The following is a 22,022-nucleotide window of genomic DNA, read 5'->3' on the forward strand; positions in this document are numbered from 1 at the left end:
CGTGGAGAAAGCTCTGTGTTTATCGATCAAGTCCTGTAGAGATGATAAAATCACCCCGACAGGACATTGAAAAGAGATGTGTCCTTCTTGAAGGCACCACTCCTCAAACACCCTCCACTTACAGTTGTAAAGAGACCTGGTGGAGGAAGCTCTCGCACTCTGAATAGTGTTTATCACCTTCTGAGGGAGTCCCACTGTATTCAGATTGTACCACTCACGGGTCAGGCCCATAGTGCCCCGCGCTCTGGGCGTGGGTGAAGGATCGCCCCCCCCGCCTGAGACAATATGTCCCTGCGTGGTGGGGGCTGCCATGGCTGCCCGCACAACAGCTGATATTTCTCCGCCAGCCCGTACGTTGCGGGCTAGGGCGGAAACATCAGAGTAAGTGTGTGGCGTTGCTCCTTCACTCTGGCCAGAGTTGGGGGTAACAGAGCCAGGGGTGGGAACGCGTACAGAGGACCCGGAGGTCAATCGTGTACGAGTGCATCCCCGCCTAACAGTGTGTTTAAATCGTGCATTAAAGAGAACAGTTGTCATTGAGCATTTTTTCTTTATGCGAACAGATTTAACGCGGCTCCGCCGTAACGCACCCACAGCGGACTCACGATCCTTGGATATGGAGTCCAGTCTGCATAGAGTGGTGCACCTCTGGACAGTAGTTTTGTCCCGAGGTGCCTGTGTCGCTCTCAGAGAGAGGAGACGTCTGCCGCTCCAAAGGATCAGTTTGTGTGCCAGTGTGTGTGACTGGAGACAACGCAACCTCCCTTGGCGGTTCATACACGATATTGTGTTGTCTGTCCTCACGAGGACATGGTGTCCTCTGAGAGAAGGCAGGAAGCATTTTAGGGTGGGGAACACCGCTAAGAGCTCCGGGTGATTTACGTGCGCCCGCTGGAGATCTCTGCTCTAGAGACCTCTCACCGGGTGACCTTCGTAGATACCCTATCAGTAGAAGGTGGGCCGCCACCAGCGGTTCCATGGGCGGTATGCGGAGCAGGCCGAGCCTCTGCATTCCATCGCAGTCCAGGGAGGAGGCACCCTGGATTGGGACCTTGTTGCTGAAGGGCCGGTCTCTCCACGCAACACACTCTCACTCCCTAAGCGTATAACGACGTTTGGTCAGTGTCCGTGGCGTCCAATTGTGACGCTCCTAGGCTCCTTCAGCGTCATAAAGGGACGCAAATAGCTTTCAACTGATTGCAATGTATTCACATCTGCGTCGGGATTTGACGCTCATGGAAGCACGGCATTCGTTTGTGTCGGCTGCCCTTAAAGGTAATGTGAGCGTCCATTCCCATTGGATAACGGAGAATTGTACACCCGGATGTAAGTATTCCTCTTACTGTCGATTGATTTCACAGTGATATCTGCACTACTCATCGACTAAAAAACACCAGATTATCCTTGTTAATTACACAACATTGATTGGCTTAAATTGTGTGCAATGCTTTTGTATTTTTCCCCTTCGATTCGGAGAAACAAATATTTGTCCTGAGTAACGGATGGCAGAAGACACTACACTACCCAGAATCCCCAGCTATCGTTTGGACTACACCATGTGCTCTGTTTGATAAACCCCGTGATAGTCCTCAAGCTCTGTGATTGGAGAGTGTGCTCCGAGGGTTAAGCCGATTCTCGAACAGCACTTGAAATGGGATGGAACCACGGCAGACTGTCCAAAACTGGATTTGAACGGGTCCACCGCGTCCTCCCTCCCCCTCCCCCACCCCGTCCCCAGAACTACACATGCTGGCTATTCTGTTTCGCAACATGTTCTCTATGGCACGTCTCTACTGGGAGTTGTAGTTTTAAAAGACGTTTTCGTATTTCCCATAATAAGAAGTTGCCAGTATTCAACTGTGTACATCCCTGGAGGTTTAGGGGACAGGAAACACTCACATTTAAAACATATAATTAATAAATGGGTGAAAATTGCTTGTGCCCATTATGGGCAGTATTAATATATATATACCCACACGCCAGCTATGGTCAGAAGAGCTTTATTTAACAGCTGGTCTTATGTTTGTGACCCCTGTGATAACATTACATTACATTACATTAATTGATAAGCCTGAAACATGCACTTGTCAAGGTTCAGAGGCACATTTTGCAAATATGACAGTAGCCATCGATCAGCTTAAGATAAGATATACTTTATTGATCCCAAGTTGGAACATTTGCGTTACATCAGCATGTGTAACAGTTAAATATGCAGTTGTGTTTATTTGAAAATCATTTAGTATAATCACACAAATGCTGTGTTTTATATTCAACAATTCTGTGTTCTTTATTTATTGATTGTTCAATACCTGACAAGGCCGGAGATGAAATATCTACATACATCTTATAAGAGTACAATACATTATGTATAATATCAGTTAAAATAAGTGCTTCAACATAGTTAACATTGCTGGAGGTATGCACAAATATTGATAGATGTCTTGTAATGCACTGTTGAGGAACCTGCGACCCAAGTTTTTCATTCAGTGCAGAACTACACCACAGTTGTGTAGGCCTATATGATATGTCAAACCTTAGAAAATCTTGAAATCTTGAAAGGGATGTGCAAAATAGTCATTATATACAGTCTTTAATTAACTATTAGTAGAGAATAACGAGTAATGAATATACTTTATAGGGATCGTATTAATATCTAATAATAAAAATAATTAAATTCAATAACATGCTTTAACCACCAGGTGTCCCTTTATATCAGCTGTGCACCTTTATGGTGTAAATACAGCCTATCTACCAATTGGATCAAATATAAAAGTGAGCCGAATTAGTGTTGATACTGCAAGGAGATGTATTGTGTGAAAAGAAATGTAAGATGTTGTTTAATGGCTGATATATTTATGATCCACGTCACGTTTTCAGTTCCTCATGTTTATCTAGAGGTCTTCTCATCAGGGCTCTATAAATACAGAACTACGGCAGATATGTAATATGTAATGCAGCCGAACCGTGTATTACAATGCCGTTATGTGATGACTTTCAAAGAGAAAAGCAAGCACACTCGGAATAAAGTATTATTTTTTTTTTAAATGTTTTCGGTCTGTTTCCGGTATTTGTTAATGACGATGTGCTGTGAGATGTGAGACTGGAATTGCACAGGGGAAAATAACGTAGGCTATCTTTAGATGCGGATTTTGTTAAACTAATATGTTTAGGCTGTGGACCAACACTATACATTGACGGGGAAGGGGGTAGCAATAAAGATAACACCATTAAACAGTTACACAACATAACAGAAATAATATCGATAGCAGCGTCCCTAGCAACCACCTTGGTAACAATGAAAACGTCGCGATGTCCTGAAGTAATCTTCGTAATAACTAGCAAATTAAAGATCATGTACATCCACTGCACACATAATCTGAAATAACAACTCATATTTCTCGCATCAAATGACATCAAAACGCATTTTAATGGCCAAACTAACTTTAAAATAGGCATTTTCCACCGAGAATAAAACGAAGTTCGGCCATGTTTTCTTTTTCTGCAGGAAGAAATTTGAAGATCACGTGACGTCAAACAGAGCACATGGTGTAGTCCAAACGATAGCTGGGGATTCTGGGTAGTGTAGTGTCTTCTGCCATCCTTTACTCAGAAAAAATATTTGTTTCTTCGAATCGAAGGGGAAAAATACAAAAGCATTGCACACAATTTAAACCAATCAATGTTGTGTAATTAACAAGGATAATCTGGTGTTTTTTAGTCGATGAGTAGTGCAGATATCACTGTGAAATCAATTGACAGTAAGAGGAATACTTACTTCCGGGTGTACAATTCTCCGTTATCCAATGGGAATGGACGCTCACATTGCCTTTAAGGGCAGCTGACATAAACGAATGCCGTGCTTCCATGAGCGTCGATTTTTAAGTACTAACGGCGTTAGTAGCCTACTACCGTCTTCCTGCGAAGCAGAAAGAGTAGCCGGCTAGCGCCCGTCGACCGAAATGGTATTTTGGGTTCAGTCTGTGGACAGTGAAGCTTGCCCGGCTACTGTGAGATGTGCTCTGAAGCGAGAAGAGGTGTTTGAATGATGCATGCGTTGTCGCGCAAGCTACTTATAGGGGGTGATTTCCCCTGACGCTGACATCAAGATCACCAGCCAATCAGGATTGGCGTAATGAGATTGATGCTTCTGTTTGCTCCGCGATGAGGCGCATCCCATAGTGAGACATCGAACGGAGTGTTATGAATGAGAACTATAAGTGTTAATTGTGTCTAAATAATTCAAAATTAGGTATTTATATCTAAGAATGTGTTGGGGTTCAGTTCAGTTCAGCTACCAACAGCAAGGTGATATTAACCTGTATGTTTCATATTTGCATATTTATACTGAAGGTTAGACAGGAAACCGGGTACAGGAAATAGGAGAAAGTGAACTGAATAGCATTGCAGTAGAGTAGACTGCTACTAATTTTCCCTTTGCAACCTGAAGAGTAAAAGGGTAAATTCCATCCGAAAGCAATGACTGTAAGTGTAAGTGTAACTCTTACACATACACTGTAAGGAGTAACATGTATTGTGTTTATGTGATGACATTTGGAGATGTTTAAACGGTTTAAACACAATGAGAAAATGCGTTAGCATTCGCGCTAGCGTTAGCATACATGCTAGCGTTAACCATACTAGCCTGTACCATTCTTATTATACATCCATGGCCTGTACACATGCTTATTGCACAGCTAGCATTAGCTATATTTACCTTGTTTACACTTAGTGGTCCTATGTGCTAATATGTGTATGTTACACTTGCATATATGAGATCATTAAGTGCCTTGTAACTTATTTTTGTATAGTTTCACTCCGTTTGAATGTCAGTGGACTGCAAATAATTCAATAAAGGAGCATGGCTGCTCATTCCCTGGCTCTCAAAAGAGTTTGGCGGTGTTACGATAGAGCGAAGGAAGCAGGACCCAAATGCAGATTAAACTGATTATACCTTTATTTCAAGGATAACGAATAGAACTTGGACAGACAGAACACTCACCGAGGACAAGCCAATACACAAGACAACCCGACAAAGAGAGACAGAAAACCCAGAACTTAAATACACCCAGGACTAATCACATAAACACGAGACAGGTGAGGAGGGAGGAGAAAACACATAGGTACCAGGTGAACACAATTGGGTAATCAGAGAGGGAAACCGACAGAAAGCAAACAGGCAGGAAACGGGGGTGAACACTTTACAAAATAAAACAGGAAACCCAAAGATAGAAAAGGACAAGAAAAATACCAACACAGACAAATCCTAACAGATGGGCTGTTTAATCTATGTTCACACTGAGACAGTACAACACATAGACAGAACAGCACACCTATTGTGTAAGTACATACAAGCAGGTCACACAGTATGATCACAAATAAATAAAATCTGTTAAAAAAAATCTGTTTTTATTCAAACGTACAGGCTGCATTATGTGTTCTCAGCCTTGGAGAAAATTGACATGTTTTGGTATGTGTCTGAACCTCTCTTCAGTGGTTCATTAATAAAACAGATATTTCAACGTGTGCCTACTTTGTTCATGTACTGTTAAGAGCTTAATTTCTGTAGTTGTGTGCTATAATGTATTTACAAAGTGTGAAGAGGTGGCAACTTTAGAATAGGGAACATGTTCATTTCATTCATTAGTCAGTTTATTGAACATGTCAGAAACAAAAACATACAACAATAATATATATATATTCTCAAATTAATAATTATAACAACATGTTATAACATGTTCAGGTCAATTAGAGTCAAACTACTAGCTTATTGGTTATGAACAAGACTTCACTTTAAAATAGGGAACATATTTTTAGATAGAAATACCTAATTAGAGTCAAACTACTAGCTTATTGGTTATGAACAAGACTTCACTTTAAAATAGGGAACATATTCTTAGATAGAAATACCTAATTAGAGTCAAACTACTAGCTTATTGGTTATGAACAAGACTTCACTTTAAAATAGCAAACATGTTCTTAGATATAAAAACCTAATTTGAGTTATTTAGATACAATTAACACTTATAGTTTCATGTTGCATAAGAAGAGATCATATTTGTTAAGTGTTATTATGGGAGAATAACTATTCTTGTGGTACTACTGCCTTATTAGGCCCATATTGAGCAGCGCATATTAAGACCAAAACTCATGTACAACAACTTCCTTACTTTCAATAAATAAGCCCTAATTAGAGGGTTATTGAGGAAAAACTCTCAACTAATGGCTTATTACTTGTAGAATATGGTCATGTAGAATAAGGCATTAATAAGTGTTTTATAATGACTAATAAAGAGCCAATATACTGCTAATATGCATGATAATTAACAACTAGTTGATGGTTAATTTGTGTACCTTAATATAAAGTGTTACCGAAAATACTTACATCTTTCAAATAATATGTTTGAGAGCAACAGAATAATTGCAAAGCAGAGCTTTTTTAAGATTCTCTACCCTGTACTTAAATGAATATGTGTTGTGGTATGTTTTTTGGAGAAACAGCTCATTAAATTAGTGCAGAAGGACACTGAGGTGTCTTTTTTCTCAGTCGTATTCTTAGATGCTCTCTAATACTTGATTGTGAATACCTTTACGATTATAAAAAGGCATCCTCTGTATATGAAAGATCTTGCATTTATAAGACTTAGAAATATGAAATAGAACAAAGACAAATCCCTTAACTATATATATATCTGTAATATTTAAATATATATAATTTTTGGAAATAAAAAGTCTACTGAAACACAGGACATTTTTTCCTGAATAGTTTTTTTGTTTTCATTATTTAATGTTTTACTCAGCAGTGAGAGCATCTCATAAAGAGCTAGCTAGAGGAAGATCCCTTGGAAAAATGTGTGAAAATAGTTTTCAGATGTGACATGTCAAAGTAAATTAGATTGTGACGTCAAGCTTCACCTTCAGCCTGTAATATTAGTTGCCTCGTGTATCCGCTGCCACCAGTTATCTTGCCACGCTGATCTGAGGTTAGTGCTCGTCTAAATCTTCACAGATTTACTTTATAGATACGTTTGAAAAATAATTACTGCTGTTACAACATTATGCCATCCTCCCTCACAAAATTGAACTTAAACACTATAGTAAAACATAATCATAATTGTTGGGTAGTTTAAATAAACCTATTGTTTTTTCCATAACCATATTACCAATATTACACTGCTGCTGCACACGGAAGCCAGAAAGCAGACTGTGAGCCTTGTCTTGAAAAGAGATGAATGTTCAGAAAGCATATATAGAGGGCACAGTGCCTTTTATCTAGTAATGCTTCCTGGCGCATAGTGCACCATCTTCTCACATCAGAGGAAAGGAACTGAAAAGAGAACCCTAGAGATCAAACAGACAAAGTTAATCAGAAGAGAACGAAAAGACATACATTGAGATGCAGAGAATCTCTTCGCCAGAACTGCTCCTTATTCTCCACTCCCCTTCTTACGCCTCCCCCTGAAGCAAACATGTAAGTCTCCCTCTGGACTTCAATTGTCAGAAGAGAAATACGAGGAAGTGGGGGGGGGGGGGAGAGCAACAGAGAGAATAGGTGACAAAAGGACGAACGCTCTGTTAGGTTCCATGCACAGTAACAGGGCCATGGGGACAGTAGGGAACAATACCATTACAGAAGAAAATTAAAAGATGGAGCAACATTGACATCTATTGTAAATGATAATTGTCAACAAATGAGTTATGGTGCTAAGCGGGAAGGAGTGCTTTGAGAAGACAAAGGCACATTGTGAAAGAAGTGCATCTGTGGATTTTGTTGTCGGTCTTTGCTGCTGAATTCATTAACTCTCGAGTCTCTACTGAATCTGTAGTTTAGCAACAATGATGATAGATAATTAGGTGCCAAACATAATTATGTTTTTGGTGTCATCTATCCACACAGACATGCTTTTGAAAAACTACAATGAAATACCAGACAATCAGACCTTTTTCTTTGTGAGCTAAAACATATTTAACATTCTGTACATTTGAGAACTTACATGCAATAATGAAAATGAATAATAACAATACATATAACATTGTCATGGTAAAAATAATAACAATGGCCAAAAATATTTTGTTTCACAGCTGTTGGAAAACCTCAGACACCTTTTCATTACACCCAGTGTTTAAGACTTCATTTGCTGCAGCTGTATTCCTTCCATCACAAACAACTTGGAGAGACCCACTTCCTGCTTGAGATTCATAATCTTTCTTTACCTAAAATAGGCATCAAATGAAATTATTAAACATTGCCTTTTTCTGCTTGTTTGTTTCCTCAAGTTACATTTCAAGATCTGCCTCTCTCAGCCACAAGAAATGGTATGCAATGCTAAAACAGTCCCTGACAGACACAATATATTTGCAGTATAACACAACGTTTGATGCATTTTCTATTACATTTTCAAGCTTTCCTGAAAAAGTTCTCTTTACATCTGTCTTAAACACCACAAACAAGATAAAGTATAATGTCAAAAATAATAGTTTGAGACTAGGTTGGGCTACAAAGCTGCATTTTCTTCGAATAAGCAGAACACTTTAAATGTGCTCTTTATAGTTAAAAGACTAGCATTCAAGAGATAATCATGAACATTTCAGTAGCAACATCCTTTTACAATTACAATGTACTGTATTTACCAGCTAAATGCAATTATTTAATAATATATAAATAAAGAAACTGCAAAGTATAACAATGTTGTACTAAACTGCATTACTGTCAAATATTTTTAATAATCTGTTAATTTCCAAAAGCATTGCAAATGTACATATACACATTGTGACATTGTATGTTAGCAAATACAATTAAATTAAATTCAGTTGCAATAAAAACAACAAATAAAAAAAACATGGCTATTTAGGGCAAGGGACTTGGAATCCCTTTTTGGGGGATTTTGAATCATTTAAGCTTTTTTAAAGAGAATTAAAGCTGCATTGTCAGCCTGTAGCAACCCTTGCGAAAAACAGGAAGCCTGAACAGACACTTAGAGTCCTCATTTCATGATGAAGACATACATTTCAGCTTTGTTCTTTGGAGCAAGGCCACACTGGTTTTGCACACAAAAGGTTTCATTTAAATATTTCAGTTCTAAACTTGAGGAAGCAAATGTGCAGATCTTAGGACTGGTGAGATCCGTTAACATTTTCTCTTGTTAGAATTGGACAGCATTTTGAATGTGCTTGAGTCTTCTGGATAGAGCATTTTAAATATTTACAGGAGATTAACATTGGAACATGTTTTTGTTCTTTTTCTTCTTCTTCGGTTTGCCTCTGCCTGTGACAAGAACCTTCTAACGTCATGATTTTATAATGTAGCTGTTTTAGTAATATTGCAAAACATAACTCAGTAATACATTTGATAGGAGAGCAAGAGATGTGTCTCTAGATGAAATGGCTTGCTGGTAGCATAGTCTAAATGAACATCAGGAGACCAAGGATCCTTGAGGAACTTAACCTGAAAAGCTTTAGACATCAAATAATACAATGACGTTTGAAAGATACTTCCCTCGAGCCCGATGTGTGCAAACTAAATTCTGCAACAAAAATAGGTTCAAATGGAACTTGACTGTGCAGCCAATCATTCTTCCTTCTTTTCCTCTTCGCTGGCTTTTTTCTGAGGAAGAAGAATTCTTTCCCTTTCTCAAAAGAAGATTGAGGATATGGTGGATTATTAACAAGATATTCCTCCTGTGGTCCATTCTGCAGAGGCGGTTAGTAATATGGCCCTGTTAAGTGCATTCTTGCTGAGTCGTATGACAGGGAAGACCTCCAAGTCGGCTTAGAAAATGCATTATCAGAGTGCAGCATATTAAACTAAGCAGCAGCCTCCCTCTGACAAAGATGGGGATTTTCCGGATGCCCTTCTTACCCTAGAGGAATTGTTCAGAGCTTTCATATCAGTTCCCATGCAGCCTGAAACACGGGCACAGCTTTTTGTGACTTTTTCCTATAGTGTCCAAATCCTCCAGCTGTACCATGACTTCATGAGAGATGATACGAATTGTGGAGACACAAGGCTGACACCTCTGTTCAAGTCCATTGACCTACACCTGCATACCCCTCTTACAGAGTCCTGGCTCAATTATCATTGTTAGTGTGAAATCCAAGGGTTTCAGCCATGTTAGTGTCACTTCTACTCAGCAACTCCCTTTGGATTTGTAGTTCCCTGTCAATCTCTCTAATCCAGCTGTGAAATGTGCCTTGTTGAAAGCCCTGAAACATTTTAAGTCTCTAACATTGCAGTTTTTCTGTTCTGTCCTCTGCCCTGGAACCATGTCCTCACTGACAGAGGCAAAAGAGTGGCAAGCTCTATCTCTGTCTACTTTGCTGAGCTGCATTCGTATGTTGCCTCTCACTCTTCTCATGTCTTCTTAGACAGCTGTGCAGAACCAAGTCGTACCTCTCTCATGAAGACCATCATAGCTTGTGTGGGAGGATTAATGCGGCCGCTGTCTGTCGCTCCCCACTGCACTGTCTCGCTTGCAAGAGACTCAGTGCAAGCCCAGCATAAGCTTTCTTTGTCATACAAGATGCTGTAGTCTGGGAAGTGGTATATCTTATAATGAAATCCTGTCTCCCAACCAGCTGTAAACAGAGTTTGGAACATGGAGAGGATTTGACCGACAGCACTAATGAAGCTGCATTCTTTTTGTCTTGTTACTGTCCTGCTAATGTTTTTTAAACAAGAAATCATAGATGCAGGACTCAGACCTATCTGTCATCAATGATGGTAGGGACCTCTGCTCTTTAACTTTCACCTTCCATATAGGATGCAAAAACGTCATTGACAAGATCGGACCACATCACTCCACTGGACAATGTTTATTTAAGTGGATGGAAGTGAATATTTTTCTCTAGAGACAAAAGCCCTCTGCTAACTCATCTCAGTCCATACTTGCAAATATTTGCAAGATGCCACAGCCGTAAAGTTTAGTGAAAAACATTCCTCTTCTTGAGACTCTGACAAGGTTGTTTTGTCTACTAGTCCCAGAAAGAATGAAGTCATTGTGATACGCGGAAATTATTAAGCTCATAGCGGTGCAGTACTGGTTCATTGCACTATAGACTGTCATTGCAAGTGGAAAGCTCTTTGTCAGATGGAATAGCCTCTTGTTGTTTGGATTATAAAATAACCAGGTTGACGCATCAAGCACGGTCTGACACTCAGTCAGATGGTCTTCTTACTTTCCACATGTATGAGGAGGCTGTGGCTCAGTGAAATAGTGCGCTGAACTTAGTGCGCTGAACTTTGTGTGCTGAACTTTGAATCAGGGGGATATCAAGTTGGAGTCCCACTGCAGTCAGCATGTCGTTGTGTCCCTGGGCAAGACACTTCACCTCAAATTGCTCCTGTGGGGATTGTCCACAGTACTGAATGTATGTAAGTCGCTTTGGATAAAAGCGTCTAACAAGTGACATGTAGTGTAATGTAATGTATGCTTTCTGGACAATGCAAATATACGAACAATTAGATGTTATTATGGCTGGGGCGGTTCAGTGTTTATTGAATAAGCCTTGCACTGTTGGTTCACTGAGTTTATATTGCTATTATGTGGAGTCCACAAGGATGCTCTTGGTAAACTTGTGTATAAGCAAAGGTTGGGCTCAGAACAGTCTCATAATACACACATGCAGACAGAAGGATTCACACTTGTATTTCCAGATCCACACTTGTGTTTTTCAATGCACACACAAATGTGTTCCGTTTCATATGCATGTAAATAAAATCCAATTACAGAAAAAAGTTTTACATATGTATTTTTGATCCTCACATATTTGTTTTCCGTTTAAAACCGCTGCACCTGCAAACACAAACCGCTTTCTGTGCACGGATCGCTGTGCATTCGTGTGTGGGTTTCCTGACGGTCAGCCGATTCGTACTTGTAATTTTTTCTATCTATAGCCAATCAGATGTCTCCTCCATTCTAAGCCAATCACATGAGCGCGCACCCACGAGGGTATGATTTCTTGCGTTCATGACGTAGAACTTCATGTACGCATTTTGCGCAGTCCGGTCAGCTCGCTAAACAGAGGGCGGAGCATCAGGTGATTATGCAGAGCTGCGAGTCTCCGTCAGACTCAGCAGCTGATCTGATCTCTCTCTCGCGTCCGGTTATACTCGCGTTTGTTACCTTTTTACTAACGGTATCTCGGCACCGAAACCGTAGTTTCGGTTACACACCGGTGGTTTCTGACTTGGCTCGTTGTCAGCGGGTAACCAGCTGCCCAGACATTTCGAGGGGAAAAGGGATGCAAACGGGGCGTTCGTGTGCCGTGGGAAGAACCTCCGTTTATTCACGTTCTTCAGACTAATCAGTTACATTGACACTGTATTGCATAGGCCTACATACAGACTAGTTACTTTTCCCGTTCTGACCACTTTCTCTATACTTTCGTCTCTCTCTTCATAACTCCGCACTTCGCCTTGGCCACCGCATTTTACACACACACTCCAAAAACCCACAACCCCTTGCGGCTGCTACTCTTAAAGTGACAGGCCAAGCCTGTAACACGTGTATGTCCATATCGATCAGATCCAACTCTCCTAATCGGCCTTTATAGAGAGCACCGATCAAGCTATTAAGAGTGAATATCGGCCGATAATGACCCCCCCCCCCCCCCCCCCCCGTTGACAGTTCACTGTCTAGCACTGGCTTCGTAGTGCACTGGTCGATTAGGCCAGTAGCTGCTCCCTCCACACTCACAACAACTGCATACAGACATAAATAAAGCAGCTGTATTTGCCATATAGGAAACACACATTTAAAACGGTTTTGCCTGCCGTTTTTGTGCACACAAGCATTCATCAATGGTTCGGAAAGTGGCGCTGTACGTTAATAATATAAAGGCTTGTATTTGCGTGCATTTCCTGTTCGGAAAGTGGCAATGTACTGAGAGTGGAGGTGTCCTGACACATTAGCGCCTGCAGGCAGGCTCCATGGAGCTGTCAGCTCCGGACTGCGCAAAATGCGTACATGAAGCGCTACGTCATGAACGCAAGACATCTACCCTCGTGGGGGCGCGCTCATGTGATTGGCTTAGAATTGAGGAGACGCACAGGAAGCGGTTTGTGTTTGCAGGTTCAGGGGATTTAAACGGAAAACAAATATGTGAGGATCAAAAATACATATGTAAAACTTGTTTCTGTATTTGGATTTTATTTACATGTATATGAAACGGAACACATTTGTGTGTGCATTGAAAAACACAAGTGTGGATCCGGAAATACAAGTTTGAATCCTTCTGTGTGCATGTGTGTATTATGAGACTGTTCTGAGCCCATAAAGGTTGTGGTTGTGCAATTTCAATTGTTGGCATGCAAGAATCCCCCCTCTGGGTTTTCATTTTCCAGGTATTGATCACAAACAATTGTGCCCTTGCGGTAATCACACTGACGTTTATCAGGTTCTTCTAGCTGGTTATGTGTAGGTTTTTCTTGGTCCTAGTTGCTCTTGTTGTTATATAGCACCTCCGTTTTCTGTTAGCTGTACAGATTAATTGGAATTAACCTGAGCATAATAACATCTTCGCCCATATGATCAAGTCAAACCATTTAATCCTTAGCCATGTCTCCTTTGTTAAGACATATATGTTCCATTGCACATACTCTGACTGGGCTTGTTTGTTTAATTCAGTATGTTGAAATTAATCCTAAAGTTACATAAATACTTGCTTACATTACAACAAAATGTTGGCAATACAGAAAAAAATACTCTTGACTAAACATACATTCTTTCCATTTAGCTCAACAGCAGAACCTTGGGGGAAGCAGTTCCTTCATGTGTTCCTTCAAGATGGAAGTGCTGTTGCTAAACTTGGGTTGTGGGTAGCGGTCAGGTTCTGCATGCTGTTGCGGGCCAGAACATCAATAACAACAGATGGGTGCCCATCACAATCAGGTAAGATAAGTCTCCTACCTTCCTCTCTGTTCTTTAATATTCTATTTCCAAAGTCATTATCACTGCCTGTATTGATTATCATTTATTTGTTTTAAAAAAGGATGTGAATCAGGATATCTTTGTGTAGGATGTGAAAAGTGTTAACAGTATTAGTTAATGAAAAGAAGCCCCAAACTAAACTCCTTCAGTCTGTAGAATGATTAATCTTTACGGATATGTATGGTTGATCTCTGACACATAATAAACCATTTTCAAAACACCAAGTCATTTTCTGAAATTCTATCTTCATAACTTGTTTTGTTGAAGAGTTCAAGTGAGTCCTCAATTTCCTTCCTCACTTGTAACTTCCTCCACTCAGTTTCAAATGCCTATAAAGAAGAATTGAGGTAATAAGAGAGAGAGAAAATTAACACAATAGATCCACGCAATGTATTTAGTGTTACATTTGCACATTTACCTGTTAAAAAAGATGTGTGTGCAGGGCTCAGTTGTTCCCACTTCAATTGGGTTTTTACACAAAGTCCCATGTCATGGTCTCTTTGATAAAGCCCTGTGAAAGCTTGTATGTACAGCAGCTATCCATATCAGTGTTGATCAGAGATTTGATTCTGCGGTATTACAGAAGTACAATGAAAGCTCACTGCATCAGATAAATCCCACTTTAATGCCCTGGATCCCTGTGCACCTCCAGAACAGCAGTCATAACCCTGACATGTGTCAAAAAAAAGAAAATCATTCAGTGTGCTGGCAGTGATCGTTTTGGGGCTGGTACAATGCTTATTATGAAAAGTATACATAGAAACTCAATGACATGTCATACTAATACTAATTTCAATAAAATATTGAACACACATTGAGATACAAATTTCCATTTGTATTCCATTGGATTTTAGTTGAATAGTTAAACGTACCTACTTTACATAAACATCATCAATAATTAAGTTAGCATGCACAAATAGGTATATGCTATTTAACAACTAAAGCTTACTCTATGTTGTTGATATATTTTCTCTGTGCTTTACAGTTATATTATGCAAAAAGAGAAACACTTACCATACATGGCATCTCATAGATTACTCTCAGATAGTTCAAAGAGAGATTTAGGATTATTAAACTTTGGTATTCATTCTGCTGAGAAAATTGGCCATTTCAGCAAATCGTTGCAGGATGGTTTCCTGTAAGTGGCCCCTCTTACCTTGACTGTATCGTATCCAGTACCAGGGGGTGCCCAACCAGTCGATCACGGGGAGATTCCCAGTCGATCGCGAGATGCAACAATATTCTGTTTTATCGTTAATGTCCTTTCACATAAACTTCCTGTGCCATAATAATGCACTTGAACGCATTAAAGCTTTGTGATTGGCCGGCGTGACCCCATGTGTCTGGGCTTGGCTGGTGGGCAGTGGGCACTAGTTCGCTGACGTTGTCCGTGGCAACAGGAGTGACAGTCCGCACACACACAAGACCACAATTATGGCAGAAGCAAAAAAGCTCAAAATATATAATTTTCACTCCGAGTGGGAGGATGATTATTTTTGTATCTATTCCAATTCTAGTCTATCTGTCTCATCTGCAATGCGAGCGTGGCTTTACCGAAGAAAGGTAATTTAGGAGCGGCATTTCAAAACAAACAAACAAACGCTACGAGACGGAATTCCCTCCTAATTCTGCCCTACGCCCCAAAAGGGGAGGGATCTGAAAGGACAGCTAAATGCACAGCAGTCCATTTTCACCAGGCCCAACAACAAGAGCAAGGCTGCTACCGTAGCATCTTATCGTGTCAGTCACGTTCTTGCGAAACACATGAAGTCTTTCAAAGACGGCGAAGTTGTGAAAGAAGCATTCCTGGAGGCTGCGACGCGCTTTTGGGGCCAGTAAAAGTAGCATTTCAACAGGTTTTTGATATAATAAAGACTCAAGTTAGATACTGTTATTAATTAGTAAGTTTTAGTTTGTTTGAACTTATTCATTATAATTATTGTACAAAATGGTATAAGAATGCAAACTTAAATTGATTATAATCTATTATCAATTCAGGTTAAGAAACTAGTGTTGTTTGCATCCTATTTTAAAGGCATTTCTTTTTATACTCTACTAAAATGCAACAAAAAAAGGTTTTGATTCTATTAATTTTGTCTTTTTTATTGCACTTTGGCAGCAGATTCCTGAGTAGCTTCAGATCTGAGTTGTCTTATTAGTAAGCCCAATTTATACTTTTGTAGCAACACTATTTTTATATAATGGCAAAGAAACGGTTCAGTGTCTTTTCTTTTTTTCCTGTGTCATATGTGGCAGCACTGTTCAATGTTTCTTGAAAACATTACCCACTCAAACTCTATCAACAACACTGTTGTGTAACTTCAGTTAAATACTTGTATGTGTGTAGTTTAGAAAGAGGTAATATAAAGGATCTGCAGTATTTTATGAAGTATTAATCGTACAGTTGTATACAAGTAGGAGTGTGTATTTTCCTGGTAGTAGGCTGTCAGTAATGATGCCTCTCTATTTGGACTGGTAGATCTCGGCAGACTGGCAACTTTAAAAGTAGCTGCAGTAGACAAACCTTACACCTTGACCCAGTCATTTTCTGCCTAATGTGCAATGTTCTGAGGATATTGCTCACATAAAGAGAACTTGTAAGCCTGGTTCAATGACCCTTAATGATCTATGACTATTAAAGTTGAATATCTAAAGTAAAAATGCACTTGCACACTTCACAACTTTTAATCACATTTAGCTTTACCAGTACATTATCTAAAAAAAAGCTAGTCCCATTTAAAAATTAAAAATAAAAACGTAACCTTATTTGAACATTTACAAAATACATAATACAATGTTTAATTAGAGGATTAAGTTTGCTAAGACTAATGTTACATTTTGTTTGTCAAAGTCCAACTAATTGTGAATCATTTATTTTACCATTTTGAGAAAACAATGATCCCAGCCATGGCAAGTAGTTTACATTACATTTAGCTGACGCTTTTATCCAAAGCGACTTACAATAAGTGCATTCGACCAAGAAGACACAACCTTGAAGAACACAGAATCATATACATCAGGTTTCATAGAGCCAAAACATTTCAAGTGCTCCTCAACTGGCTATAAATAAGCCAGTGCTTTATTAAGTGCTTTGTTAGTAATTCTATCGCTCGAAGTGGAGTTGAAAGAGATGAGTTTTCAGTCTGAGCCGGAAGGTGTGTAAGCTTTCTGCTGTCCTGATGTCAATGGAGAGCTCATTCTACCATTTTGGAGCCAGGATAGCAAACCCACGTGTTTTTGCTGATGGGAACTTGGGTCCCCCTCGCAGCGAGGGTGCAGCGAGTCGTTTGGCTGATGCAGAGCGGAGTGCACGTGCTGGGGTGTACGGTTTAACCATGTCCTGGATGTAGGAAGGGCCAGATCCATTCGCAGCATGGTACGCAAGTACCAGTGTCTTGAAGTGGATTCTAGCAGTTACTGAAGCCAGTGAAGGGAGCGGAGGAGCGGCGTGGTTTCTCACAACAAGCCTTTTTCACTGAATGAATGATACAAAAATACAGAATAATATAAAAATAAAATAAACCCAGTAGCATTAACTCAGCTGGAGTTAGATAACAGTAACCCAGTTATATGACAATGTATTTATATAAAGCAATAACCTCTGCCATCTTTCCACACTTATCACTAGATATCGCACATTTCTTAAGACACATCCCCGAGTGAAATTACTTCTTAATGCCAGAAGCAGCAAATGTTTCTACTCTTTTGTATTATCGAGGGAAAACAGTTGAATCGCTAGCATTTGGCAACAGATTTGGTACCAAATGTTGAACCTGATCCATATGCATTCGCACTACTTGCTTGTCTCATCCAAATAGGTCTGATCACAATGCTTCCCCATGCACAGCTGATCTCCTGTCTGTGTTGTGCGCACACAGGCTTACAGCTCAGGCCCTGTGGGGCACAGTGAGCCAGCGGGAGAAACAGTATGGGGCTGCTGCTGAGCTTTGCCTCTATTTATTCTTGATCGGTTCAGCAATTGTATTCATATGCAAATGAGCACATGACATCATCTAGTCTTGTTGAGCATTAAATACCTTCCTTCCTTGGATGATAGTCGCCAACAGTGAAAACAGCTGCATCAATTCTCAGCGTCTATACAATGCAAAGCGAGGGTTTTATATAACTGTAAATATCCCAGAGCTCCAATGACCAAACACGGAAAATGAGAATTGCCTGATGTCACTGCATCACATAGACTCACCTCTTTTCAACTTGTTCACTCTTCAGCATCTCACTCTTTTCTCACCCCACCAACATATTGTCCTCTCAGGCATTGTTCTGATGACACGTTGATCTGCAGGAAACAAAAACATTTGTCTTCTGCATTTTATTGTTTGCACTGATGAAGCATTGTTGAAAGGAAGAAGTGGTATGACACCTCTGTTCAACATAAAGCACGGCACTATGAAACGATGCACTTCACTCTTGATGTGTTTCCATTCTGGGCTTTAAACCACTGCAGTTTTAATAATGATATAATTGCTCGTATTTAGGAAGATGAGTACAAAACAACACATTGATGTGGGGGGCTTATTTAAATGACACTAAAAGCCCTCTATTTGGTGGTCTACTCAGCTGTTGCTGCTAATATAATGTTTTAGCTTTAAAAAATGATCTGCTCCTGCTTCAACACAAAGTCCTATTTACAGTACATGTCTTGAGCAACATAGCAGCACTTGCAGCTTAAAATCTTACAGCTCACTGCTTATTAACGACAGACATTTTGCAAATGTAATCAAGTGTTTATCAGCCTCTTCTGAAACTGATTCTACTTAAAGGATCTGAATGATCCAAACAAGCTGCTATGAACGTGCAAAATACTGGATGGGTAGACCCAGAGCTTGTGTTTGATTAGACTTTATAATCTATATAAAACTGTAGTCTGTGAAGAAGAATCCAGTTTGAAAAGTGGGATATTATAGCTCACATATATCCTGGCACTTTATCAATAGCTATGCACATGTACTGAATGTAATGGTGCATTGTGTTTTCTAGTAAAGAAACGTATGATGGATAAGCAGAATGGTAGTAAAAGGTTTAAAATAACATCCCGACTTCAAGGTATGTTTTTTATGTTTCTGTGAAATAGTTAAAAATAATTTTCTTACAATTCCTCAACACATTTGTAGATATCCCTTATACACAGTGAAGTTGGAAAGACATAAGGCCAATACTGCAATGCCCTTTGCTGCCATGTAATTTCAAAGAAGAGTGTGCAGGGGGGATGTGCTGTCATTTTTCATTTAGGGACGACACGTTTGTTGTTGGCTTGGCTTTTTGATGTCAGTAAGGTTTCCTTTGGGGATGTTCTGGGCAATACTGCTATGATTAAAGTTTGAGACTCCAAAAATGTTCCCCTGGTCATTTGTGAGGGTGTGCGCATTATTGGTTGAATCCCATTGTGCTAAGCATTCACTGTTGGTGTACATTTCATCCTCACATGTTCAAAGATCAACTAGGTAAAACATAATACTCTGCAGCATCACATTTCTGCCTAGGCAGGTATATTATTCAAATGTATGCCTTTTTTTTGTGGGCGCTTTTCTTCTCTTCAGTAAAAAAACAGGGGTTGGTGTCTCAAATATGGCTCTGACTTGCTGGGAATATTTATTTTATGATGGAGTATTTTCTGCCTAAAAAGTCAGGGTTTTTTGATGCACATATCAATGTCATATTATTTCTGTTAACAAAAAAAAAAGGTGTTGTTCAGTTTAAGCCAGACATGAATACCTGGCTATCTCCTCTTCAACATTTCTCCCAGGTTTCTGAAATACTGAGTTGGATGTTTTTAAAATGTCAATGTAATGCACAGAAAAGGACCCAAATACCTTGCCTGTATACTTATTTTGTGATTGGATATAGTTTTCTTTAAATAATTCCGACTTGAATTGCAATTCCTATGATTCAACTCAATAGCTTACAACATCACCCTTATTTTCTCAGCCTTTAAAAGCTCCTCCAGAGCCACAGGAGACATGGTACCAAGGCTATGAACTACTCCTTGTGACAAGTAGGCTGATCTTCATAAAATAAAATTGGCGTAGTGTCCCTCTTTAAGCCATCCTACATTTTTGTATATAAATGACCTTATTATGTACAAGTACTGTAAAACTTCAATAGAAACCATCAACGATTTCCCATCCCACTCTTAAGCCTTATTCGTCTGGGACTGGTATTTCTTGGGGACCTCTAGTAATGGTAATAGTTGCAAAGGTCGTCTGTGAATTTAATCCTGTGTAAATCTGCCATGTCCGTAATTTGTCAAGGAAAATAATCCACTGCAAATTACCCTTCATATTTTACCAAACGGAGAGGGTGGATATATTTCAGCATGCTCATCTTACTATAGAGCATAGTATTTTAAATATTATATACAGATAAATGTTGATAATATTAAATGGTATAATAATATTTATAAAATTAACATGAATATGTTATATTTTGAATATAAGCAGCTGTTACGCAGAGCCTTGGTATTATTCCAAATGTATTAAAAGTACATTTCAGACTTTGCTTATCCCATGTAAATGCACTACAGACATTGTTGAGATATGTCTCATGTGAACAGGTTTTACATTTCGGCCTGTCTCCTTTAATGAAACCAATGTTTTCCCTTTGGTTACAAATGTTTGAGTCACACAGCCTTCATTCCCTGAAGTCTCAAATCTACATGAGCAATTTCTTCTTGCTTTAAAACCTAAAGTTCACAAAAGACAGCACATTTCAAATATTAAAACGGATGTGTTGTGGGTAATGCATTAATAAATAATAAGTAGATGTTGCTGTCACTGTTACTCTCCACTCTCACTAACTTAAACACATTCATGTTTCAATTTGATACTGTTAAATAGTATTATATAATGGCTATTCACTGACCATTGAATATTGTTTTGATGTAAAAATGCACATGTAGGTGTGAAATGTTGCCTGGCAACAGCTGCAGTTAGTGAAAGACAACAGACAAATGCTGCGAGAAGAAATATCAAAGTAGTATGACATGGTCTACCTATGTTGTAAATCTATTATCTTTTCGATTTACACACGGCATCTATTACACGTCTGTCCGTCCTGGGAGAGGGATCCCTCCTCTGTTGCTCTCCCTGAGGTTTCTCCCATTTTTCCCTTTAAGCTGTGGGTTTTCTCTGGAAGTTTTTCCTTGTACGATGTGAGGGTCTAAGGCGAGAGAGTGTCGTATTGTCATACTGATATTCTGTACAAACTGTGAAGTCCACTCAGACAAATGTAACATTTGTTATATTGGGCTATATAAATAAACATGGGTTGATTGATTGATTTCAGAATGTCTTAGTTCTGTGAGAAAATATCAACTCACACAGAGTGAGTTCTCGTGTTCAGGTCAGAAACAAGCGTTTACCTCATGTAACCTCGGCCAATCACATGCTTGCTAATAAAAAGCTAAGAGAGCTGTTTTGTGTCCATCTATCTACTTTGCATTTTGGCATGTGTTTAGGCTATAGTAGGTAATTCAAAAGTAAAATTATTGCTGCTGTAATTGTCTTTCATCTGAGTAATGAGTAAAGTAATTCCTTTGTAATTTGGAAAAGTAATTAGTAAACAGCCATTGATTACCTTTTCTGAACCACACAATAACAGTGGACAGAACCCTTTTTTTCTCACTTTCTCGATGGGTTTTAATCGCTGGAAGAGTAATGAGGAATAAAACGTTTATTTTGGAGAAGTGCCATGCCATATGTGCAACTGGGTGAATAGCGAATTCTTAATATTGAGCATTCTGTTTTTAAATCCACATCCTCTTGACAAAAAGCCAAATCTAAGGCAACGTATGTTTATCAATCACAGAGCATTCAGCGCTGACAAGTAGTCCCATAAAAGATTAATTGGAGAAGCAACCAGCAGCTCGGCCTGCTTGCTTTGAGTTTCTTTTGTGAAGAAACCATGCCAAGATGCTCACTGTGTGCTGTCTAATTGTATTGCCGGCGATATAATGATAGAACACAGGCTACCCAAATTAATTGAGGTTTGCCAGTCGGAGCACAAATTATGCACCAAATGCTGCAGTGCTGCGTGTGAGAGAGTCACTGCACCAGAGCCCGAGCATTAGGTGTAGATTAT

At 39.4% G+C, this 22,022-nt stretch overlaps 1 protein-coding gene across 1 annotated transcript in view; it reads left to right on the forward strand.

The window, feature by feature from the left end:
• The window catches only part of eys (eyes shut homolog), a 275,597-nt gene that overhangs the window by 220,238 nt on the left and 33,337 nt on the right, over positions 1-22,022 (forward strand). The window contains 2 exon segments of the mRNA XM_034100069.1: positions 13,743-13,807; positions 13,810-13,886. Coding sequence (XP_033955960.1) covers positions 13,743-13,807; positions 13,810-13,886 — 142 coding nt within the window.

Source organism: Pseudochaenichthys georgianus, chromosome 15, assembly GCF_902827115.2.
Source record: "Pseudochaenichthys georgianus chromosome 15, fPseGeo1.2, whole genome shotgun sequence".
NCBI lineage: Eukaryota > Metazoa > Chordata > Actinopteri > Perciformes > Channichthyidae > Pseudochaenichthys > Pseudochaenichthys georgianus.